The 26,347-nt window shown below is 46.8% G+C and overlaps 1 protein-coding gene across 1 annotated transcript in view; it reads right to left on the reverse strand.

Moving 5' to 3' along the window:
- The window catches only part of CSMD2 (CUB and Sushi multiple domains 2), a 538,353-nt gene that overhangs the window by 105,348 nt on the left and 406,658 nt on the right, over positions 1-26,347 (reverse strand). Inside the window, 11 exon segments of the mRNA XM_042993830.1 lie at positions 2,162-2,278; positions 4,310-4,379; positions 4,898-5,016; positions 9,543-9,647; positions 10,961-11,057; positions 12,009-12,133; positions 12,482-12,685; positions 13,855-13,950; positions 20,689-20,802; positions 23,501-23,617; positions 24,517-24,711. Of these exon segments, the coding sequence (XP_042849764.1) occupies positions 2,162-2,278; positions 4,310-4,379; positions 4,898-5,016; positions 9,543-9,647; positions 10,961-11,057; positions 12,009-12,133; positions 12,482-12,685; positions 13,855-13,950; positions 20,689-20,802; positions 23,501-23,617; positions 24,517-24,711 (1,359 nt within the window).

Genomic DNA, 26,347 nt, shown 5'->3' on the forward strand with positions numbered 1-26,347 from the left:
TTATATACACAATGGAATACTACGTGGCAATGAGAAAAAATGAAATATGGCCTTTTGTAGCAATGTGGATGGAACTGGAGAGTGTGGTGCTAAGTGAAATAAGCCATACAGAGAAAGACAGATACCATATGGTTTCACTCTTATGTGGATCCTGAGAAACGTAACAGAAACCCATGGGGGAGGGGAAGGAAAAAAAAAAAAAAAAAGAGGATAGAGTGGGAGAGAGCCAAAGCATAAGAGACTGTTAAAAACTGAGAACGAACTGAGGGTTGATGGGGGGTGGGAGGGAGGGGAGGGTGGGTGATGGGTATTGAGGAGGGCACCTTTTGGGATGAGCACTGGGTGTTGTATGGAAACCAATTTGACAGTAAATTTCATATATTAAATAAATAAATAAATAAATAATAATTAAAAAAAATAGAAGGTCACTCTCATGAATTGGAAAGATATCTTTCAGTTCATGTTTTTAGATTCTTAAATATATGTCTGATTTATTTGTCTTGAACATTTACATAAATGTTGTTATACTGTACGTATAGTTTTGTAAACTTTTTTTGCTTATATTGTGTTTTTCAACGTCTATCCTTGTTGATATATAAAGTTCATTGGTTTTAACTACATATTAATTAATTCCATTTTATGAATTATCCAACTACATTATTCACTGCTCTAATAATGAACATGTAGATTGTTTTCAAAATATGGAGTTTGACAATGATCACTTTTGGACATGTCGTCTGCATCCCATCCATCATCCCAACACTGTGGGCAGCATGTCCATTGAAGGGGCTCTTCAAGGATTCCAGGATTTCTGAATTGAATGGGCTTGGAAAGAACTGGGCATGACCACTGCCATCTAGTGGTAGAAGCTTGTAAATTCAGAGGCTCTTTACACAATGAAACCAGGTGCCATATTAGGGTGGGCGCTGGAGTCCAACCTTCACTTGAAAGCAAGGTCTTCTGTGATTGGACCCCGCAGGGGGCTTATAAGCAGAGGCTGAATAAGCACCCAGGCCTTTGAGATGGAGAGCTCTGGTGGCTGAACATCAGGACTTACAGAGAAAAATGACGTACCTCTCATTTAAACTTCCATTTTCCTTTGGATGCTGCACTCCCTCCATCCTTCTATCATCTGAGATTCTCGTGGCCCATGTCTGGATGCAGAGCTATAAGGTCTCCTAGCTCCTCTTCCCTCATTGTCTAAAATCTGGAGTTTCCCAAGGCTGCTTAAGTCCTCACCATTTTGTACCCTGATCACCCGTCCCCAGGTTCCTCCAGAAGATGGTTCTAAATACAAGACTCCATCCTCTGAAGGTTCACCAACCCCTTTCCTCCTCTGAGAACAGATTTGAAGTAGGTCAACTGGATCCCTTTCTCCTGAAAGCCCCTTCTCCATCATTAAGACCTACTCTAGGCTGAATAGTAAAGGACGCAAAGAGGTGGCCTTGATTCCTGAGGTCACAGAGTGGGAGAGCGCAGGCAGATGCAGGAGCAATCCCCTCAGGACATTTTGTCCCCTAGGAGCAGGGCAGTGACTCAGGCAAGATGATCCATTAGTTCCACGTCAACACAAATCATTTACCTCTCCAACAGAGATGTTGGGGTTAAATTATATTCCCAGTCAGGAATGAATCATCAGGAATTAAATTTTGTACCCAGACCGATGTCCTCCACACCCCGTCAACCCCCGTGCCTGGCATACTCCATCTCCACACACACACAAAATCTCCCAATCTTTAAGACCAGCCAGAATGTGCGTATAAAGAATGCAAACTCTATATCGTATTGACCTTGGCTATATAATTTAATTAGGATGAGAAATGGGATATTGAAGTTAAAAGCACAACTTGAGGTCCAGTCTCTGTAAAAGATTTTTTTCTTTTTCAACCATCCCTGAGTAATTTCTCATTCCACAGTCCTGAATTTCAGCTTACTACTCAAATAATAATGATAATGGCCATCCCTAAGATTATTTTCTCTATGTTTTATGTGCCCAAAGTATTCATTTCTACCATTCTTAACTGATGTTCACAATCGTACGAGAGGTCAAACAGATGAGGAAATAGAGAGGCAGAGTGCTATACTGTCTTGGCCAAGGTTATGCTGAACGGTTGCAGGGAATGGTTACTTTACGCACTGGGGCCTGGGCATGGAGACTTACCAAAGCCCACAGGCAGCGCTATTTTCCAAGAGCAGTCCATGTTGCTGGGGTAGTTGCCTGGGAAGCCGGGGCTCAGGATCACCCCTTCCATCTCTTCCACTGCCCCCCCACACTGTGCTGTGACAATGAGACCAGATAGAAGGTTAGGACAGCATGGAGGAGAATATGGGGCCATGTCAGTGTTTGGATGTTCCCTTAGAGCAGCAGCTTTTTTAACCATTCCCAAGTCATAAATGCCTTTGAGAATCCAAAGGAATCTACAGGTTATCTCTTTACACAACTGCAGACTTGGGCAAAACTGAGAACATGTGTAAGTGCAGAAAGGGTGGCTCAGCATCCTGGCACCGCCCAATGGTCCACAAACCCAAATTATGACTTTTGACCTTGAGCATGCCCTTCGCAGGTCAGTTCCCTTAGCAAGGTCATGCAGCAAAAGCAGTCTGCTCCAAGAGCAGTGTGACCATTTCTTACACTATGCCTCAAATCTCCCTCTATCATTGTCCAATCAACTCTCCCAAGACTGAAGAGAAAGGAGGAAGGAAGGGGACTAGCATGCACTGAGTCCCCACTCTGTGCCAGGCACCATGCCAAACTCTTTACAAATATACATTCCATGGGGTTGGGTGGCCCTACTAGGTGCCCACCCTCAGACTCTGCCCTCTGCCCTCAACCAAAGTGATTGTGATTAGCATTCCATGGGGAACCAATCATGAGGGGCTGGGGCACCTGACACTCTCAACAAGGCGACTTCACCTGCAGATGCAGGGCTGGAGCATAAATACAGCCTGGTCAGTTGACAACCATTCTCTTCTTTCACATCTTTCAGGAAACAGTCATGCAGCTTCAAGCGACTAGCTTGTTATGGGAGCCAGAGAAAGAGGTGGAGGGGAGGGATCTGCAGTGTCTAAGCAAAGGCATTTTGGGGAGAGGGTGACAAACAGGCCTGAATGCAACAGTGTCTGGGTTCAGAGTTGGGGGGCTCTGGCGCTGACTGCCTGGCTCACAATCCCAATGCTTTCACTTCCTGTGTGACTCTGGGCATGTTCTAAACCCTTTCAAACCCCAGTTTCCCTCATCTGTAAAATGGAGCCAATTACAGCACCTATGTCACAGGATTGTCATTAAGTTACAACAGAAAGGACTTTGTGTCACTTGGAACAGTGGCTGGTGCACACAGTAAACTGGCAACAGCTACTCTATGGCCTGTAGCTGCTGTTACCATGAGTGGTTTCCTTGGCAAGAACTTCGTAATATGTAATGGGCGAAGTGCCTCTCCTGGGCCACATTTCTGACTGCTGAGCAGGTGACCAAACCCTGCACCCTGGTGATATCACAGAAGGGAAATGCCATTATGCCCAAGTGATGCTCTCTCCACTCACTTTGCTTCTTATCCCAAGGTCAGCCTTGATTTGCACTTTACATTGGCTGGGCATCAGAGAAAAGTAGGTTTCCATTCCTAATGGTGCCAATCACTTTTTAATCCTAAAAGCCTTAGTTTTCTTTCTTTTTTTTCTTAGTTTTCTTATTTGCAAAGTGAGGGCAATGATACCTCCTCTGAAGAGCTGCTGTGAGGAAACTCGTAGCACAGTGACGTGCATGTAATAGATACTCAATAAATGTCACGTCTCCCTCACCCTGACTAGAAGCTTCAGGGACCTTGTCTTTTCTTGTATCCATGGATCTCTTCATCATTGCTTAGCACAGGGTAAGAAACCCAACCAAGCTAAGTTCTTGTTTCACATGTAACCCTCCACATTTTTTATTAGTGGATTTTATCTGTCTGTCCCATGAAAAGTCATAGGGGAAGGGCTCAATTGCCCAGGGGTTCCATTCAGGAACAATTATCAGGTCAATTATCTGGGGTTCCATTCAGGAACAATTCAGGTCAATTATCTGGAATCCGAATGGTCATCATCGTGTTTTCAAATGGGCAAGTCTCCTGTGATTTTTCCATTGGGTGGGCGAAGGTTTGCAGAAGTCATGACTCCCTTGAAGAGCTGCCCATCAGCCGAAAACTACTGTCTTTGCACAGACTCAGAATACCAATCTGTCTTTTGATTTGAACTTGATCCCAACGATATGTCACTGAGCTCAAATCCCTGGTAGAAAATGGGTATGAAAGAAAGGAAAAGGTCGGGGCTCTCTTACCAATACAGAGTGGCGGAGGGTAGTTCCAGCGGCGCACGGTTCCAGGCATGCAGGAGATGTGGGCGTGGCCCTGGAGGAATCAGGAACAGGGATGGGCTGATTGCCCCCATGGGCACAATTGTATGTACAACCCAGAAGAGGGGGTTTGTTCAGGGGCCTTGCGTTGAGGAACAAGATACACAAAGATACACAAACCCTCTGTGGGGTGGGATGAGGCAGAGGGTGAGAGACTTTGGGGAAGGATGCTTATTAACAGCCATTACTAAAGAATTCTCATTACTAAAGGTTCCTTGTGAGACTCCTTTAATTACTAGATTCCCTCATGGCCTTCAAAGGAAGATTAAATTTTCCTGAAGTCTAATCAAACCAAAACTTTGCAGGAACACATTCTGAGGCTGGCTTGTGCTAAATCGCCAAAGTCAGCAAAGCTCATCTTTTGCATGAACAGCTCCGGGAAAGGACAATGGTCCCTGGGGACCTCAGGGTCTTTCCCCTGTTCTTTGGTGACTGCAGCTAGGCTGGCATGAGGCTGGTCCAACACATCTCAGGGGATACCTGTTTCCTGACCTGGGTGTTGAGGGGAGGTACCTGGAGGGCATATCCCGGCTCACACTGGAAAGAGACCACATCGTTCACCAAGTAGCGCTCGCCGGTCTTCACCCCATTACTGGGCACAGTGGGTTCTGGACAGCTGCTCAGGCCCACAGCTAGACAAGACAGAGGCAAACAGAAAGGAGAATGGACAAGCCCAGCAGGTCAGTGCACTGGTAGGCAGAGGGTGATGCTGGCAGCAGGGAGGAGAAAGGGTTCTAATTTGTGCTTTCTCTGCTCTTAGCCTCTAGGCCAGTGCTAACCCTCAGAGTGCACAGAGAAAGTCAGAATATTTATATGGCTCAGAGGCTGGACAGAGGCTCCTTGGGGCAGGCAGGCATCCCGTGGGCCATGTGGCTGCCCCCTGGGATCAGCAGAAGTACTCTGGAGCAGGAGAGCTCAGGAGATGCCCACCTGGCTCCAAGCCCCCAGACCTCTTCACCAGGCTCCTCCCTCACTTCTCTCAGACCCCCAACTTCCCTCCATTTTCCTTGCTCTATGAAGACAATTCCTGTGGGCTATGAAACTGGGAGAGGGGAAAGAAAGGCAAGGAGGGAGGAGGGCAGTTATGAGAGAGAGATCCGTCAGTGTCGCTTCAGGGGCTCAGACAGTCCTGCTCTCTGGGACAGACTTCCTGGAAAAAAGTTTGTCAGCAGATGAAACCCTCGGCTGCCTTGTTTCTGCTGTTGTATGATGATGAGGCCAGCTCCTTTCTGGGAGGAGTACTGGGGTCTCCTCCTGCTTGGCCCTCACAGTCAGCTCCGGCCCTGTCTCACTGCCAGATCCCTCACAACCTCCCTCTCCTTCCGTGCCCTAGGCCATCCTGCACTCACAGGCAACTGGCGTTTCTTAGGCTCTCTCCTTGAATCATGGACTTCCTTATTCAGCAATTCAAAATGGGTCCCCATTGAGTGTTATATGAAATCTCACCCTCTCATGGGACATTCTAGGACTGTCATGATTTTGGCTCCATCCCTTTCCAAGATCACCTCTAAGGGCTCTCAAACTCTCCTTCACTCTCCTTTCTCGAGTTTTCAACTTCATCTGCGCTCATTCGGTCCTGATAATGTACCCAGCACTGTACACAGCGCTTTGCTAGGACACCCATCCTAATCTTCCTCGTTGTGGTCCTCCTCCCCGCTGCCCACCCACCATCGTCACTGGGACAGCACTTGCTGAGACTTCCCACAAGCAGAACTGAGGCCAGTGTGTCACACACATCATGTCATCCCTTGAAGGAGTCTTTACATCCCTTTTCACGGGTGACGATACAGGCCAAGAGGCCCAGAGATGTGCCCTTAGCAAGCCATAGAGCTGGGATTCAAACCAAGCCCAGTGTGACTCCAGGTCTGTGCAAGCGGAGGCCAAACTCACAGGCAACATGAGCTCATGCGAGACCCAACCCTGCTTCCCTCCCGTCCCCTCCTGAAATCATCCTCGTCCTGCTTTGAATTCTCTCTCGGTGGAAACCCACAGCAAATGGGAGTAGAGCATCTCCTGACTGGTGGGCTTCATGCCTCTCCTGTGCCCTGCAGGGGCCCCCCTGTGGGTGCGGGCACTTAAGATGCAATAAATAAATACACAAATAAATAAGAGGTACTACATAAATCCCCATGCGTTGCTGCATGAGACTTGCAGTGTGGTTTTCCAGGGATGAGGGCTAACAGACTTCACGGTTGGGTCTGATTCCAGGCACTTGCATGGCCCAGAGAGTTTGGGAGGGGGCAGCCTCAGCCCTCCTGTTAGATACCTTCTGATAGATAGCCCTCCTAGTAGATCCCAGATCCCTTGGGAGATACAAGCTCCATGGGGAAGCCATGTGTATGCAGAGCCTGCACGGAGCCATGCACTTGTGGAAAAGGAATGGGAAGGACTGGCCTCCCTAGACCACCAAGCACTAGACTCATCTTCTTGGGTGGCAGCTGATGAATCCTCATCCTCTTTCCACTTTGAGAGCTGAGAGTCGATGTGTGCACGAGATAACTACACATGCTTTTTTCCCTCTGAGGAAAATTTACATATAACAAAATGTACAGATCTTACGTGTACATTTGCTGAGTTTTGACAAATGCATGCACCTGTATAACCCAAACCCCTATCAAAGCCACACAACACTGCTCACTCTTCTAGAAAGTTCCTTTGCGCCTTCCCGAGGCAATTCCTGTCCTATATATGCTTTTAAGAAGTAAATGTGATTCTTGGAAATGAAGGCTATTTGGGCCTATGTCCACAAATCTCAGCAGCTGGGCTAAATACCCCAAAGACAGTATTAAAACAGTCATTAAGCTGAATTTGAAGTACTTCATCTTGTCTCTCTCTCCCCACTCCTCCCTGAACTTCAAGTATGATGCAACTCAGCATTTACTGGGGTGACTACCACTTAGTAACATGAGACTTACTTACCAGTAGAGAAGTAGGGGCAAAGAGAGAGAGAGAGAGAGAGAGGGGAGGCAAGAGCAAAAGAATATGGTAAGAGAAAAAAGTGAAATCCAAGAGAGAAAGAAAAAGGGAGACAGAGAAAAGTCCATTCTAATTTCTCTTACACTGCACAGCTTGACTTCATTTAAGCCATGCTTACAACAAAGGAAGAATTATTTTATCATATGCAATCTATTGCTTTGGAAAGCATATTGTTCTATTTCCATTTCAACTAAATCAACATTAAGTGAGTCATAGCAGTAGATATGACTTTTCAGTACCCTTCAAAACCATTTGCCTCCACAATAGCAGTTAATTCTTCCCTTCTGCATCCTCTTTGTAGATTATCAAAAATTAACAGAATAGTAGGTTAACAAACAAAAACGGTTTTGGCTCTTAGGAATTTCAGTCACCAAATACTAATGGGGACCTCAATTTTCCCTCAGCCCTTCCCACCATCAGAGGACAATGCATGATAAACATCAGCTACTAAGAAAACTACCAGTTCCCTTGAACAACAACAACAACAACCACAAATTGAGAAGAGGTGAATTTTTTTTTCTGGTAATGAGGCAGCAGAATGACAAGAGAAAGTATATCTTTGGAAGAGGAAAGAAAAGAAAAGATTTTAGGGAACATTTAAGGACTCAAATTAAAATACTAAATAAAGAAACAAAATTGGACAGAACAGAGAAAAAAGGATAAAAGAAAAAATGTGAACTATTCAAGAAACTCAGAATACTTTAGTCCACAAGGAGAGTAAGGCTTTGAGGTCTGCAGGGAGGAAGGTCTCAGAGGTCCGTGTCCTATTCTCTGCTCCTTAGGGTCCTTGCTTCAAGCTGCCCGAGGTCTTTCCTATCAGGTGCACATTTCAGTTCTTTCAGGCCATGAGCATCCTGGGATCCAACTAATCCTCTCCCAACCATCTGGATAAAGCTCATTCATTCTGGAGATCAGCTGTACATTTGCATAACCTTCAGTGCTGACCCTACCAGGCCTCCGGCACCAACTGAGGCTTCCATCTGCATGGGCCCATGCTGTCAAAGATGGCCAAGCCAACTCTACCTTTCCACATTTCTTACTTTTCATTCCACACCTAACTCACGCATCCCCTTCTGTAAGGTCTCACCTGGCCAGGTTTAGCTCCCCTCTTCTGCACTTTCTTAGCATATTAGGTTGCACTAAAATTATTGCTCCCTTGTCCATCTGTCCTCCTAGACTCTGTGTTTGAGGGCAAAAGCCATGTCTTACTCACCTCTTATCTGTGAGCATCTAGCACAGGGCTTGCCACATTGTAGACACTCAATGTTTCTTTATGACATTGACCTCTCCACCTGTCTCAGGTAGAAGTGACTGTTCTCTCCTTCGAACCACTGATCTCCCATTTGGGGACATTTGGGGACATAGAGGAGAGCACCTGTAATACTTTAATGCGCTTCTGTGTCCATACGTCTGCCTCTCTTTAATGGGCTCTGAGAGGACTTAACCATCTTGATCTTTCCCAAACCTAGAAAAACCCAGCAGAGCACCTGGCATACTGTAATCACTCCATAACTATTTGCTGGATGAATGTAAAACAGGTACTTTTGTCTATCTATTCTCTCCTATACCCAGTGGGGAAGGGGAACGGCAGGCTGTCCCAGGATGACAACAGTCTCCCAGCAACCTCTGTCTTTGTTGTCCCAAAAGGCGCATCCACAAGCCTTTCTCTTTTACGAGTTTTTCGTTGTGACCACTTCGGGACACTGGAAACCAGGATGTAAGGTTCTGAGCCGAGGGGGAGAAATCTGGTGCAAGAGGAGTGAAGTTTCTAATGAGGACAGGAACTTCAAAGGCAGTTGAATCACAGAACCAGGGGTTGGAGAGGACAGAGTTTAGGACCAGGGGAGAGCACCCGCTATTTTATTACATTCCAAAGTATATACTGGACCGAGGCCAGTGACTGTGCTCCCTTCCCAGTCCTGGTGTGGACAAAGGGGAAGCCCGTAGGTGTCTGAGTAGCAGACACTGGGGTGAGAATCCTGGCTCCATCACTTACTGGCTGCACAGTCTTGAGGATTTTCAGAACTTCCCTGAGCTTCAGCACCTTCCTCTAAGTCTGTGGTCAGGCTTACGTGGGGTGGAGAATACACAGCCCCAGTGTGACCTCTGCTCACTGTGGGTCCTTGATACCTGTCAATCCCCACCCTAAGCCCTGTACGCAGCTGAAACTTTGGATCCTCACTTTTGTACTCCAAATGGAAGCCGGCTGCTGACACGCTGATATCTGAGTAGAAATGAAGGTAGAGCTGGTTGGAGGTGCTGTTCAGAAGGGCAGGCACGGTTGTTCCTAGGGCAAGGAAACAGGGACCATTCACCATTAGCCACCCCCGGCCCCCAAGCTCCTTCCCATACCTCTTGCTTTTGCTACCTGCTGACACTCTGCTCCAAGACCCTCACATCTCCCCAACTATCAAACTTGCTACATGACAAATTTGCTACATTAGCACCCTCTGAGAATGCTGGCTCTCCAGTGGCCGAGGGAGAGGAGGCCTCAAACAACTTTCTGCAGAATGAGCAGTGGCAGAGCCATGTGCCAACGGTAGAGGGAGTTGCACAGGCAGCCAAAGAGTTTGGTCCCTTTCCAGCCATCTTCAAATAACTCTGACACGTAGAATTCTCTAGGCAATCCAGGCAGTGTAGACAGTGTATACGGTGCACATGACTCCTTTTTCTATCTTGGCAACATGGAATTCTGAAGCCTGAAAGACCCAGATAATTGTCCTGGGCATTGGGCAAAAGCACACACCACACTCAGTGAGAAGTCTGCTGTTGGTAACGGTGTAGCCACTTTGGAAAAACAGTTTGTCAGTCCCCCCCCCCCAATTTAAATATAGAGTTATCATGACCCAGGAATTCCACTATTAGGTATATATACCTAAGAGAATTGAAATCACGTCCCACAGAAATATCTACATGAATGTTTATAGCAGCATTATTCATAATTAGCCAACAAGTGGAAACAACCAAATGTCCATCAACTGATGGGTGCATAAGTGAAATCTGGTCTAGCCACATGGTGAAGTGTTGACGCATGTTACAACATGGGGGGAGCCTTGAAAAATTATGCTGAGTGAAAGAAGCCAGACCCAGAAGGCTACATATTGTAGGATTCCATTTATATGAAATTTCCAGAACAAGCAAATCTACAAAGATGGGAAGTAGGTTGCCAAGTCGTGGTTGCCAAGGGATGGGGGAGGGGGAGCGATGGGGAGTGCATGCAAATGAGTACCTGGTTTCTTTCTGGGGTGATGAAAATGTTCTGGGATTAGATAGCGGTGATAGTTTTAGAATCTTGTGAATATACTAAAAACTACTGAATTGGACACTATCTTTTCACTGTGGCACTTTTATCATTTTATTATTGAGCTATAATTGACACATAACATTATATTAGTTTCAGGGGTGTGACATAATTCAGTATTTGTATATTTTGTAATACAATCACCAAAATGCATCCAGTTACCATCTGCGAATTGTACACTTTGAAATGGTGAATTTTATGGCATGTCAACTAGATCTCAGTGGTGATGATGATGATGATGATGATGATGAAGTCCACCACTGCCCCCTGAGTTGAGGTCCCTGGAAGTCCCACCTCACCTGAGAAACTCCCCAGCATGGTTACAGTGTTGTCTGCACCGTCAAATACCTCCAGGGAGTCCCAGTTCTGCTCTGTGACAAAGCTGATGACTTGAATCTGGGAAGGCAGAGGGATTGAATTGTCGGTTAGGCAGCCTATGTCTGTCTGTCTCTCTCTGCCTCCCTTCTTCTCCATTCATGTAGTTAATTCCATTATTGGAACTGTCAGTCTGCACCTGACATTGTGCTAGGTCTTGCCGCTAAGAGTAAGATGCAGTCTCTACCCTCGGGAACCTCATTGTCCAGAGGGGGAAAAGAATGTAAAATGAAGGACTGCAAGACAGTGGGGGTGCTTTGTCAGGAAGAGAGTAGGGAAAGGAAATTTCAGGAAGTGGGAATACTTGACTTTGAATGGCCTCCTCCCCATCTCTGAAACATTGCTTGGGTTTTCCCACTTTCCTGTCTGGATTGCAGCAGATATCCTGCAGCCATAAGCCAGTAGCCCACTCCTGGCCAGACCTGCCCACCTTGAATCTCTACCTGCTGCCTCTCTGTTGCCCTTGCAGGCTCCAGACCCTCCTCCATGTTGCCATCCCAGTGCCGGGGCCTTCTTCACTTGGCTCTCGCCACTGGGTACCCATTGTGGCCCCCATTCTGCTCCTACAGTTCAGACTGCGGGTGTGACGCCTAGGTGTGTGTCTGGGGCTCCTCCATGCTTCATCTGTTTGCTCCTTTCTCCTTCCTGCAATGTCCCCTCTTCTCTCCCCCATAATCTTGAGAAAAGAAGACTTCAAGCCATCTGAAAAACATCTATGAATCTTGCCCAATCTCTATATCCCAGTCCAGGCCCGTTTCCTCTTCTGGGCTTCCCTGATGGCATGAGCCTGTGCCACTCCTCTTTCCTGAATTACCCAGCTCTCTCTTCACACCCCCTGAAGCTTCTGGGCCTTGAGCTGTTGCGTTTTTCTGCTTGTGGGCCTCACCTCCGCATCTGGCCTGAGGGGCAGGGATGGGGTTGAAATGTCTCCTCCCAGCCACCCGCCTGACTGAGGCATCTCCTAGCCCCTACCTGGATGCCAGCGCCTTCAGGGACCATGATCTTCCACACACAGTTGAGGCTGTTGAGGTAGGGCTCTGGGAAACCGGGGGACAGGATGGTGCCCCTGCGCTCTGTGAGGTTGCCTCCACATGGCACTGGGAAGGAGGCAATTCTGGTCAGATGTTTCTCCCGCTTGTCTTTGTGGGTACCCCATGGGAGCCTCCCCAAACACTCCTTCAGGGCCTCCCTTGCTGGCTATTGGCTTCTCCCGCAGGCCCCCATCCCTGCTTCTTCTGTGGCTCCTGTCCCTACAACCCTCCTTCACATGCATCCCTCCCCCAGCAACCCCAGCTCCTCCTCCTTGCTGTCTACACACCCAACCCACAGGACTAGTGATTTGGCCTGAATGGGACACCCTATTTAAGTTATTCTGGTGGGCAGGGGCTGCTGTTGGGTGTCACCGGCCACCCCCTCCCAGGAGTCCTGGTTGTCCAGGCACTCACCCACACAGGTAGGCGCTGATACATTCCACTGGGCCAAGGCCCCGGGAACGGGGAGGCACTCGATTTCTGGGGACCCCTGCAGGGCATAGCCGGAGTTGCAATCGAAGCGGACGATGGCCCCCACCGAGAAGTCACTGCCCAGCCTCTTGCCATAGCGGGGTTCCGGCACAGAGCTGCACTGCGTGGCGCTTGTTCGGGGTACCGCTGCGGGGGACAAGGGCACTGAGGGGCAGGCCTCACCCCTCTGGAAACTGGCTCAGGGATGGACACACAATGGGACTGGAGCTGAGACAGTCTGGATGGGACCCCGAGAGGCTCTGAGCACTTTCTCTCAGGGAAGGGGTAGGGACTTTCCAGGACAAGGACGATTTTACTAAAACATAGTTGGACACACAAGGTGGCAGCACAGCTTCTGGAAACCATGGATGGCAGAGTTTAGGCCTAGTTGTGTTCTGTGGCTTCCCAATGGTGCCCTCCCATCCCCATGAAGTCCCACATCCCCTTACAGGAAGAATGGCCTTTATTCCTCCATTCACCCTACCTTGGCCTCTGCCCAGGGCTCTACTCTCATGACCTGAATCTGAATCTCCCCTTACCCTGCCCACATGGTGGACAGGACCCTTTAACCCAGGCCCCAGTTATGCCATCCTTCTGTGGCAGGGGAATACAGCTCTTCCTGGGCAGTGGAATGAATGAGCCCTTGAAAAGTGGGCTTCCTTCAGGACAAGGAGAGGTAGGGGCCTAGAGGTGAAAGTCAGGATGCTCCACAACTCTGCCTTTCAAAGCCAGTAAGGAAGGAAGGGGACAGACATCCATCACCTGCTTGGTGTCAACTACTTTGTGAACTCTCTTAACTCCATCAGTGAGGTAATATGCTTACCCTCATTTTAGAGGTGAGCAAACTGGGGCTCTGAGGGGTGGAGTAGCTGGTGCCCAGTTAGAAACTGGCAGAGCTGGGATTCAAAGCCATGTCCATCTTAATCCCAAGTCTGTGTTTTTCCCACATCTTTACTGTGTCTTGTAGAGAAGACCAAACTCCATGGGAGAAAGTCTAGGTACAAGGCCTGGGCTGGTCATCCCAATGCCATTGGGACCTTGCCAGGCAGTGGGGGAGGGGAAGGGCAGGAGTTGGCATCCCATGTCTGATTTTCCCCCTCATTCGACATGGAGTTTTGTCCAAGAATTGTCTATTGGGTAAATGAGTGTCTAAATTCAACTGAATTTCAAGGAACTGCCCTACAAATCAGTAACTGCCTCCACACACCCTAAGACTGAGGCCTAGACTTAGGGGTCAAAAGTCCCAGTTCCTCTGGGCAGGGAGTCACTAGAGAACTGAGATGTCTTCACACCTTTCACATCCACGCCCTGCATACCTTGATAGACAAAGTGGAAGCCTCTGGCTGGTGCTGGGCCTTTGGCACTGAACTTAATGAGAACTTGATTGGAGGTGGCCAAGGGCAGCGATTCTCCTGCCAAGATAAGGGGCGAGGAGGAGAGGGAGACAGTGAGTCCAGCAGGCGGGTCCAGGAGAGAAAATCCTGGCCAGGAAGGAGGGGCTGCCCATACTACCCCTCCCCCCACCCCCCACAGCAATTCCTTCCATATCCCAGCTCTCCCGGAAATAAAACCTCACATTTTTACTACACTTTACACTCTAAAGCTTGCAGAAGGTTTTAGGATCCATGGTTTTACCTTGACCTATGGTCTTTGGAGGCTGACATGACAAGAGTTCGGTTCCCTCATTTAATAGGTCAAGAAAGAGAGGATCAGAAAGATTAAATGACCTTCCTGGAAAGGAGAAAGCTTTCAGACATACATTGGCCCACAAGGATGAGGAGAATGGCCATTACCAAACTGACTGGTGGTTTACTTGGAAAACTGATATTAAAAAGAAAAATGGCATCAGCTTCTGGGAAGGAGGGTGATGTGAGTATCTGAGAGTAACTGGCCATTCCCAGATCCTGTAAAATGACAGATAACCACAGCAATTGTATAATTTATTGCTCACACTAGGACACTTTTGAGAGTCAATGGGCATGTTATTAATAATTATGTCGGGACAACCAAAGCAAGACGAATTGTCACCCAACTGATAACACAGCTTAAGGAAGACCTGCATGGGCACAGGACGCCTTTATATCAGAAGATAAAGTTCTATCTTCTCCTTGACGTGGTATAGATGGACAAGAGTGAAGACAACACCAGCTGGACCTACAGCTGTGAAGTGCAGTCCTGCTTGTGGTCAGTTTCTTGAGGCAGCTGAGGGACCGGACTATGGCTTAGCAGGTAGTGGCATGGCCACTCTGCATTGCTGAGTGTGCCCCTCCACAGCCTTAGGGAACCCTGAGATGCCTGCTGACCCCACCGTCAGAAGGGAAGCTGGGGGTGCAGACAGCCAGGCTAAGTCTCCACTGCAGTGAGGGCTGGAGTTGGAACCAGCCATGGAACCACTGGGAGGCACATCTGAGGCCAACCAATGCTTCCAGAAAGCCCATGTGACACTACTGGCCACGGAGAGTGGAGAGTTTTGCACAACATTCTATTTACACATGACCCAGATGGCTGATCCTGGCTGGGAGTCATTGACCCAATAATTTCTGGCTGCCAAAGCAAAAAGAAACTCATGAAGAAAAAGCTTGTCTTTATTATCACCACTGTCTGGAGCTCTTTAACAGATGTGAGCAGAACAAAACTCTAGGTTTCCATCCTCCCATTGTCTGGCGTGATATGTGGATTAGGACCCCTATAATCTCTCACAAACCCATTTCAACTTCCAAGCCTGGATGAACACAGACCTCCCTCTCCATGGACAAGCACATAGTACTGGACAAAAGACAAGCTCTCAAAGTTTTAAGGGTGAAAACCACTCAGAAATCAAACCAAACATTTTAATGTGAACTATCAGAAAGAGCAGGCAAGTATCTCGAGAAGACTTTCAGTTGTGGTTGCCACAAGACTAAATCTAGCATTGCATCTGTGAAGTCAGAGAGGGCAGCCATGCCAAAGGAAAGTTCTGAGATCAATAAAGCCTCCAAAAATGAGAATCACCAGTATGTGGCAGCTGGATTCTGTAGAAATTGAACAGGGAAGTAGAGATTAAGTTGGGGGAAATTCTTCCAGAATCCACAGGAAAAAGACAAAGAGATGAAAATAATGAGAGAAACCACAAGCAACATGGAAGATAGATCAGAGAAACTCCAGTATGCATACATCAAGGATTCAAGACAGAGAGAGAGAGAGACAGAGAGAGAGAGAGAGAGAGAGAGAGAGAGAGAGAAGATAGGAGAAACTGAAGGAGAAGAAATAGTTTAAGAAAGAAGATAACTTTCCTAAGCTTAAGAAAGATCTGAGGTTCAGACTACAATTATTCTCAAAGTGCCAGATGTAATTAATGAAAAGAGATTTCCATTGCAACCTATCCTAGTGGGCTTTCAGATTTTAAAAATAAAATTAAAAAAAATATGAATGCCATCCAGAGAGAAAAGAATGGGTTACCTATCAGGGTAAAGAATCAGGTTGGACTCCACTTGTCTGTAATATTAACTGTTGGAATGAAGTGGGACGGTGGCAGGAGTTTTGAAAGAAATTTGTGACCTGTAATTTGACTTACAATCAAGTTGTCATTCACATGATGTGTCAAAGGAAAGACACAGTCATACAGGCAAGGTGGCGGAAAAGTAGTGCAGTGATAAGCCTACTAAAAAAATGAACAGAAGTAGGGAAATCAAAAACTCTCAGGGATAAAGACAACCAGGAAAAGACAGTTAAGCCCAAATAATTATTGTCAATGAGGTAGCAAAATTAAATGTAAAAGTAGACCCTTGGGGGAAGAAGTCCGTAATTTATAAATAATTTACTGATAGCATTCATCAGAAATTCATATAAAAAAAAGCCTTGGAAATTAGAGAGGGGTCAGACAGGAATGGAAAAGAAAGCAAAATCAAAACAAAAAAGCCCCCCAAACCCACAAAGAACAAAACCAGATGACAGATATCAGAACAAATGTAAAATAAGTAAGTAAACATCCTCTTAAGAAAAAGACTCTCCAAGGAAATGAAGAAAGATATAGCAGGCAAACACAGGTGCTAAAATGGTTGGAAACACAAGAAGATAACAAAATATCACAGTTGCAGCGGGATGTTTAAACGAGCAAAATCCACGACATTTGATATATCAAATAGAGAAACAAAATGAAGACTGCTGAGTAGTGGTCCTCAAGCTTTTTGCTCCTTCAACACACCTCAGGACAGGGACACATTACTTCCATCAGCGTTAGTGGCTCATCAGTGTTTCTCCAAATGAGGAATAAGATGATCTGAGGATATTGATATTGACACCTATAGGTCTTATATCTGCATCCACCCATCCGTCCATCCTTATTTCTTTCTAGCCATTGGTCCTTTACATCTATATGTGTTCTTGTATCTATATCTACATTTACATATACAGGTCCTAAATGTATACCTCTCTCTCTCTCTCTGCCTGTACCAATGCTTCTAAATTTATAGCTAAATTTATACCTCTATTTATCTATATTGAAAATCATGAGGTCTTGAAAAAGCGTCCTACCCCAAGGAATCCTGACTTACACTCCTGGCTGAGTGGGCATACATGGGGTGCTGATATCAAAACTCATTTCATTGAGAATCACTGATAGAATGGATGTGAATAATAAAATTGAGCAAGATTGACCTAATGGCTATTACTAAACTAATTTCACTCTAACAAATAGCTCTAGGAGGCACAGGTTTTCCTCTCTGCATTTTACAGCCGAGGGAACTGCAGCTCTGAGCAGTCAAGCACCACCGGGCCTACAGGCACCTCGCTGGCAGGGGGCGGGCTGAGATTAGGGGCCAGGCAGTGAGTGTTGGGCCTGAGCTGCCCGTCTCTCTGCAGCCTCTCAACTGTCCAGAGGACACACTCTCTTCTTAGATACTCAAGGAATGAAAAAAAAAAAACAAAACGTCTTTGGCTATGGAAGAGGACCTCATTTAACCCCGAAACGGAAGTGGTTCAGGCTATATTCTCTCCCGGTGTGGTAACAAAATGAGAAATTAACACAAATGTTTAAATGTAACAAGAACAAAATTCAGGTTCCTGGAGGAAAAGAGGAGGCAGCCTTAAAGGACTCTTGGGCAAGAAAGAAGAAAACATGGTGACAGATTATTTAGAAAGTAATGAGGAGGACAATAGGATGTGACAATTCTTATAGCACAGAGCCAAAACTATGCTTAGAAGTGAATGTGCTGCTGTAAACATGCTCTTCATTACACAGGGAAAAGAAGAAAGCTCTCAATTCAAGGGGTTAGCATAAGAAGCTCAATGTAATCTGAAGAAAAACAGGAGGAGAGGCATTATGAAATAAATGCAGAAGTTAATTAATTAAAAAATAACAAAGGCCACAGAAGAACTGATAAGTAAAAGCAAAAACAAAACAAAACAAAACAAAACAAAACCCCCCAAAACAAAAACGAAATGAAACAACACAAAACCTCTCATCCAGGTGGGAAAAAGAGGGGTCACTACTAATACAGTACTCAATCAGTAAAGGCAGGTGATATAACCTCTGACACCCAGGAGATTATATAGCATCATAGTATATATATAACCTGTGTTGCTGAATTTAAAATAATTATAAAATGGGTTTTTTACTAAAACATAAAATATCAGCATTGATCTTAGGGTCATATACCTGAATAAACCAATAGCCATGGAAAAAAATAGAAGAAAAAAAACACTGATAAGGAAGAAATAAAGTATTGAGGCAAATTTATTTGCAGAAGATATGGCTTCTTGCCTAAAGGGCCCAGGAGAGATCAGTCGGCAGTGTTAGCATTATTACAGAGGGTTCATTGACTTTACAAAATGACTATACCAAAAATACCAGTCATCTAATATACTATCAAAGACCAGTTAGAAAATACAATGGAAGGAGGGGGGACCAGTTCACAGCAGCAACAAAAACAATGACAAAAATTGCCATCCAATATCTAGGAGCAGAGTTAATAAAAAATCAATACTGCCAAAGTGAAAATTAAAGCCCCTTTCCCAAGGTTACAAAAGATACATAAATGGAGAGACATATCATGTTCCTGGATGGGAAGAAGGGTTACTGTTATAAAGATGTGAGTTCTCCCCCAATTAACCAATAACTTAATGGAAGTCCAATGAAAGTTCTGAAGCAAATTTTTTTATCTTGACAAAATATTTCTTGAAGTTATTTGCAAGCAAAAATAAACAAGAACAGGGGCACTTGGGTGGCTCAGTTGGTTACGTGTCTGGGGCGCCTGGGTGGCTCAGGTCATGATCTCATGGTTCATGGGTTTGAGCTCCAAGTTGGGCTCCGCACTGGCAGTGCTTGAGATTCTCTCTCTCTCTCTCTCTCTCTCTCTCTCTCTCTCTCTCTCCCCATCTCTCTGCCCCTCCCCAGCTCTTTCTTTCTCTCTCTCTCTCTCTCTCTCAAAGTAAATAAATAAACTTAAAAAAAAATAAAAAAGATAAAGAAGAGCAGTCAATAAAAAATTCAAAAGAAAGAAACAAGTTTGGGGGCTTACACTACCATATGTTTAAAATTATCCTAATATTAAACATTTTTATAACCTTACACTAAGTTTTTTGATTCAGATAGAAAAATACACAGACACTTAAAGACGTGGATATAAAGTCTGGAAACATCCTTAACTTCATAAAAACTTAATAGATGTAAATCTGGCATTTTGAAAATTCTGTTAGGACAACAGATTAACTAAATTTGAAAGAATATGGTTAGATTCCCTATAACAAATAACAAATCAAGATAAATTCCAAAGGTATTAAAGCAAAAGAATCACACTGAAAAGAAGCAAAAGAAAACACAGAAGAATATTTACTTCATCAGCAGAAAAGTAAAGGGGAAATCTATAAAAGAAAGCATTGATAGATTTGACGTCAGGAGAAATTTAAATTTTCTGACATTAAAATATACCCTGAAGAAAATTAAGTGGCAAATGACAAAGTGTAGGGGAAAGCATTTTATAGCATTTAATATAGACAAGAGGTTTTTATGGCATATGATACGTATAGCTTGGAATAATATGGAGGTCTACTAAGTCAATAGAAGATAAATGGTAATAGAAAAATCAACAGCAATTCACAAGTAAGTTCACAAATAAAAAATGCATGGGCCAATAATTACATTATAAAAAGTTTACCCCAACTTGTAATAAAAAAAGGCAAATTAAGAAATGAGATACAATTCTCACTTTTCAAACTGATGATGCTTTTGTTTCCTTAATTAGCTAGTTTTTGTGAGAATAAAACATGATCTCTTATTCACTTTTGGTGAACAGAGTGGCAAGGACTTTGTAGAGGGATGTTTGGCATTTTGGCATATTTCAAAATCAGGGATTTTGATAATTCTGTTAAAATAACTGATTAACTAAGTTTGAAAGAATATAGTTAGATTCCCACAAAAAGCCTTAAGTTAAGATCGCACATATCCTTTAACTTGGCAATTCTACTTCTAGATAGTCTAAGGTAATAGAGATGTGTATAGAGACGTATGCATAATACACTGGGTTACTATTCACGAGAGTGAAAAATTAGAAACAATCTCGATGTTCAATAATAGGGAATTCATTGCATAAATTTTTTAACATAAATGTTAAGTAACTATATGATGGACTGTTTTGCAGCATTTAAAAAATCCTATTATAGAAGGAAATAATGACAGAAATGCTCACCATGGACATTTCAATAAAAATATGTACATTGTTTTATTCAATAAAATATACAAAAGATTAAGTCTAAGTAGATACAAAGTCTGGGGGAAAATACACTCCATCTTTCAGTGGTTCTTTCTGGGTGGTTTTTATTTTAATTCTCCATACAGTTATTTTGTCTTGCCTCTAAGATTTCTACATTGAAAAAGCAGTATGTTTATAATCAGAAAAACATGTTGGGTCTAAGAATAAACCAACAGGGGAATACTACACCACTTGGGGCAGCAGTGTAGACACACCTTGGGGTGAGGGTAGTTTCCCAAGCCCCCTTCTACGTTTGGGCTACCAGGAGCTGACTGTCGTGTTGTAGAGAAAGCACCAGTGGACGACAGACACAAAGCTGTGTGGTGCCACCTGTGGCTGGGCTTGCAGGGCCTCTTTCCTTTCAGCGGGCCCGAAATGCCCTCAGCCCGCCACCATCCCCGACACCAGCCAAGCCCTGGGTACCTGTGTGGGAGCCCGAGAGGGAGCTGAGGAGCCGGGAGTGCTGGCTGTGGCCGTCATGCACCTCCACCACGTCGTTGAGGGCCGTATGGAAGAAGGCGAACTGTCCAAACACCACTGTGAAGGAGACATGGTGTGGAGACCTCAGCATGGAAGACTGGCCGCCATGTTGGGGGCAAGGACTGGAGGTGTGGGGGCTGCAGGCCAGGAGCAGGGAAGTCTCCGCGGAAGTTGTTGGTTCCTGGGGCTGACTGCTTGCTGAGGCTTCTACTGGCTGATCAGCACACTGGCCAGACCCCAGGCACAGGGTTGTGGGGAGGTGGAAAGGGCCAGCTGGCATTCTCCCTCATGGGTCAAGATAACATTGAAGACTGAACATAACAGTCAGGCCTGGTGGAACTGGAGCTGGGCCAACCCCATTCCTTTCCCAGATAGCAGTGGCAGCAGCTACTTAAGGACATGGAAGGGCTTTTGGCAACACTTCCCATTTTCCATGTGCTCTCAGGACCCTGTATTTTCCTTTGTTTTTTCTTCAGAAATCCTGCTGACCAGGACAGCCTTTGATACAAGATGCCCCACGGTTAAGAGGAATAAGGGTGGTGAAAAGCAGTTGCTCCTGGGGAAAGAGTGACTGTCTAAGGAATGGGCAAACATCTTGAGCTCATTTCCCTCTGGCAAAGCCATGGGAAGAGGCAAAATGGTATTTACAAAGCACCTACTGTGTGCCAGGTACCAAGTTTGCCAGATGTATCATCTTCAACTGTGCCTCTTTTAGATGTTCATATTTTAAAGACAAAGAAACTGAGGCTCAGAAGTTAAGAATGTTCCCCAAAGGGTACTCAGCTCACTCCAGGAAGGGGTTGAAAAGCTGGTGGTCCATGGTCTTGATGAGCCCCTCTCGGATGAGGCCTGAGGGCCCTGCCATTTGATGACTATTCATGCTACAAATCACAGGGGATTTCTTCAGCTGCCCCTCTCTTCCAGGCACTGCTGGAGGGGCTGGCATCACTGATCCCACAGTGCGAACAGCTCTAACTCAGCTATCTGCCTGAACTTGGTGTGGTCTGCCTGTGCTGGCTTACCAGTTTGCCAGGCATATCTGGGGCAAGAAGCAGGGTAGGAGGGAGAGGAGCAGGGGCCAGAGGGGCTGGAGGGAGAGGCAGGAGGGAGAGCACATTGTGGAACCCTGAAAATGGGTACTGAGGTGGTGGCAGGGGTATCTCTGTCCTCCCTCCTGCAGAGGTGAACATGATGGGCAACATTCCTGCTTTCAGAGTGTGCATTCTAGTGGGAAGAGACAGTCAATAAAGGGGGTAAAAAGCCCACTTAAGCAAAGAGATAGGGAAGATAATTTCAGATAGTTAAAATTAAGTCCTAGAGATAATGGGAAAACATGATAGAGTGAGGCAGGTCACTTTAGGTAGGAGATCAAAGGAAGATTAGAAGAGGAAGTCAGAGCTGAGACCTGAGCTTGGAGCCAGTGTTGCAGAGGCAAAAGTCTGCCCCGAATTCCGGGGCTTAGCATCCTTGGCAAAGACAAGATACTTGGGACAGACCACTGCTCTTCCTTGAACTGGCTCTCTGTGTGCCTGTTTCAGCCCAGTGAAACTGACCAGCCTTGGGGTTGCTTCCTTTAAAGGCCGAGCTCTTTATTATGGGAGGAATCCAGGCACAAACTGCACACCACTAATCAAGGATTCTGTTCTGAGTGGCAGATTGGACTGGACAACGTTTTAGGACTTTTCTAACTGTGAGCCCGCAGGTCCAAAGCTCCTGCCACATAAGTATGCTGGGGTGGCTGGCGTCACACACACACACACACGTATGTGTGCAGGGGTTGGGGTGGGAGTGCTGCGTGATGGCTGGAGCGGTAGGTTAAGGTGAGATGGGGAGTTCACAGAGGTCAGGGAGCATGTCTCGCTCACGTCTGCAACAGAGTGCGTGGTTCCTGAGAGATGCTTCATAAATGCTTGGTGGCATCAGGCCTTGCCCTATGCCCCCTCCACCCTATCTTGGGCATAAGTAGCCAGCTGCTGCCCCATCCCTCTCCTAGATGGTCAGGATTTATCAGTGCCCTTTACCCCACCCAACACCAATCCTGTTTAGAAATAGTTGTTACTCCTCCTACAAAGAGGAGATCCAGGGAGAAAGTATCCAGGTGGGTCACCTGATTGCTCAGGTACAACCAGTCTGGTTGCCCCTTAGAACTTCCTAAATCCTTCAGGGATGGCATGACTCTTAAATGTCCCCACTGCCAACCAGGCGACAAGCCTGGCTTCTTTTTGCCTGAGTCTCTTGGAATCTGGAAGTTTTTCTGCTTTCCCAGGACACTGGCCTGCCCCCCCCCCTTTTCTCTTGTTTGCCCTACCTATAGCTGCTGGGCTAGGCTCCCAGTCTCGGATGGGATGGTGGAACACTGGGGTTCCCAGCTCTGTCCCACCCCTTCCTTCTTCCTGCCCTTTGGTCACCCTCCCCTGGGTTTCCAGTCAGCCTGGATCTGCAGCACCTCCAGTCAGACGTGGGCTGTGCTGGCTAGTGTCCGGCATCCCTGCCTTCCCTCCGTCCTGGCTACCTCCTCCCCAGCTGCATCCCCTTGTGCTGCTGGCCTTGCTAGTGCTCCTCCCACACATACGTCAGGAGCGCACCCGACAGTGTATCTTATTTCCACTGCATGGCATCTGCACCCAGGAGTCCTGTACCGGAGATGGTCTACCCGTTCCCACAATGGGAGTGGATACAATTGAGAGTGGAGCCGGGGCGCGAGTGGGAAGGGCCCGGGGGCCTGGAAGAGGTCGGGAAACATAAATAAACATACCGTAGTCCTTGGGCACGGTGACAAAATAGAGGCAGATCTGTCCACTGGTGTAGTTCTGGGGGTAGTTGGGGGATAAGACCACTCCGTCTGAACCCACATACTGTCCCCCACAGGGGGCTGGAAGAGAAATCAGAGGGAGGGCCAGGTGATCTTGAGGCCTCTCATCAGCTGTCATGCTCACCCCAGCCTGAGCCACTGGCCCTGTGAGGCTGCCCTGAGGTGTGCAGCAACTAGTGTGGAGGAGGGGAGTTCTGAGCACCTCCCTGGCCTGGCATGTGGCCTGAAACCTTCCTTGATGCTGTCATGGGCCCTCCTGGGCACATGTCAGACCCTGCTCCCTAACTAGTAACACTAGCACCAGTCCCTGGAGGCACAGGGGCCTAGGACTGACCTTCTGCCCCATGGCCGATGTCTGCCCCAGGCATGTCTCCACATGAGTTAGTGCCCCCAGGCTAGCCCCACTGGGAGCAGCTGTCCCATGCGGCCCAGCCACCTTCTGTTCCCATCCAAGGTGCCCAGTTCTATGAGGGGTGGCCCTGAGAGCCAGCCTCTCTCACCTGGGCAAAGGGGCCTCCTTGCTTTCCAACTTGGGGTGGCCACCACACTCTTGAAGTTCTGACACTCCATCCATCTCTCGTCAGGGCCCCAGAGCTAAGCCAGACCCTGCTGGAAGTCAGCCCACCCTGCTGGCCTTAGTTTTACACATATGATCTCTCAGTGACTTTCCCTAAGCCCAGGTTATCTTTAACCTCCAGTCTCCCTCATACGACTTGCTGGCATGTCTGGGGGCCACTGATGATGGCCTCTATCTGAGTGGGCACACTAGGTGGTCTGAGAGAGGACATGTCGGTAGGGACCGTCTACCTGGTGAATTACCAGCCTCTCTCATTCACAGTGAACTCAAAGAGCCCGCTCTTAGGACCATGTCCCATGCCTCCCTTCCCCCAGCTGACAGCCCCTTCTGCCTCTGGCATGCCCTCACTCCCTCTGACTCCTTCCCGCCCCTGTCCCACCACCTGTGCACACTGGTCGGGGGTTGTTCCACGCGGGCTTCCCATCAGGCCCCAGAACGCAGCTGAGGGTAGAGGCGCCCTCAACCTCGTAGCCCCCGTGGCAGTAATAGGTGATGGAGGAGCCCAGCTTCAGGTCGGACCCCACTCGCGTGCCGTTCTTGATGGAACCAGGGTCAAAACACGACTCCCGTGGGTTTTCTGGAAAAAAGAAACACACACACACACGCACACACACACACAACTCATTAGTGGCCTAATTCCATGGTGCAACAGCCAAGAGGAGACCCGGACTCTAATTAGCCACAGGGCATATGGGGATTTGGGATTTCTGGTTCTTTTCCCTTCAGGTCCGAAAACGTCTCTAAATCTAGGGCTGGAGATCATCTTGGAGAATGAAATTTTCCCTCTCCTCCTCCACATTCTTGCCCTGATCCACAAAGGAGCGAGTTGCAGCTACACCTTAGGGGCCCTCTGTCACTCCTTGACCCACTCTCTCCAGGGAAGGCTGACTGCTGTCATATCTATACCTTGCAGATACTTCTGATTGCAAGGGCACCAGTCCTTAGATTTAGGAAGGAAGTAGGAAACCCTACTTTATTTTATTTATTTATTTTTTTAAATTCCAGATAAAGAATTTTTATCATAAGGGAAACCCTACTTTAACCTCCGGACTTATCTAGGGTTAAACAGTTTTCCAGGGTTTTGCATCGGGGTATTGGGTGCCTGCTAGTTTATTAAAACAGTAGTATTTTTTTCTACCTGATTTTTGTGGCATATATGTCTCTCCGATTAGGCATCCATGATGCACCTAACAGGCATCTACTCTGTCCCTCTATGAGAGCGAACTTGGTGCTGCCTGAGCGATTGAGAGCACGACTCGGGAACCCCCATCTCTGGAAAAGGGCACTGTGCAGCCTCCCTCACCATCAGCTGGGAATCTTGAGCAGCTCTTGGGAGCCAATTGCTCACTTGCACTGGCACTGCTTTTCCTCATCCTCCTTGGTCAAAGACCGCTGGTGGTCAAGAGGCCCGTCATCATGGCTGGGCAGTGTCAGGGAAATGCCACTGAGTATCAGGATTCCATTAGACTCCTGGAGGCTATGCTACAGGGAGGTCTAGGGATGGGGCTCACAAAAAGGTGCTGACAGCCCTCGCAGGTGGACTCAGAAGTTCAGAAGTTCAAATAACAGATTTAAGGAGGAAAGAACCAGAACAGAAGGGCTCAGAGTTCAGGGATGAATAGCTGAGGAATTTTGCTGAGGCTGTCCTTGTCACCTGGGCATCTTTTAGGCTGCCAATATGAAGCAGCCACTGCTCGAGGGGATGCTCAGCTGCCAGTCAGCCCACTGACTGATGGGATGGGGCTCTGAGCATCCACATCCTGCCAAGTCCAGCCACTCTTGCATTTGAGCCCTATGATGGCCCTGCTCTTTGTCTTTGCCTATGGCTAAGGGGGCAGCAGTCCTGGATATGCTACTACATTTAAACTCAAGTGGGACCCAGAAAATGGTCCCTTATCTAGCAGAGGACACCTCAGTGGTTTCCTCATGGGTCCTATGGCATGTCACCTTCACCCCTCAATCAAACCTGTCCTTTCCCTAAGCTCACTGGCTCTGGCCAGAATAGAACTGGCCATTAGGTAACCCATCTGAGAATCACAGAGTTACAGGGAACTGTCACCATGTCTTATATTTCATCTGTCCTTTTTACAAATTAAAGTCGGTCAAACCTAATTTGAAGCTCAGAGAAATTCATAAGCTCAGAGAAGCTCATAAGGGACAGAACTAGCTGGGGCCCCCCAGTATCCACTTCTCCCCTTCATCCTTAAATAATA

The sequence above is a fragment of the Panthera tigris genome, chromosome C1 (assembly GCF_018350195.1).
Source record: "Panthera tigris isolate Pti1 chromosome C1, P.tigris_Pti1_mat1.1, whole genome shotgun sequence".
Lineage (NCBI taxonomy): Eukaryota > Metazoa > Chordata > Mammalia > Carnivora > Felidae > Panthera > Panthera tigris.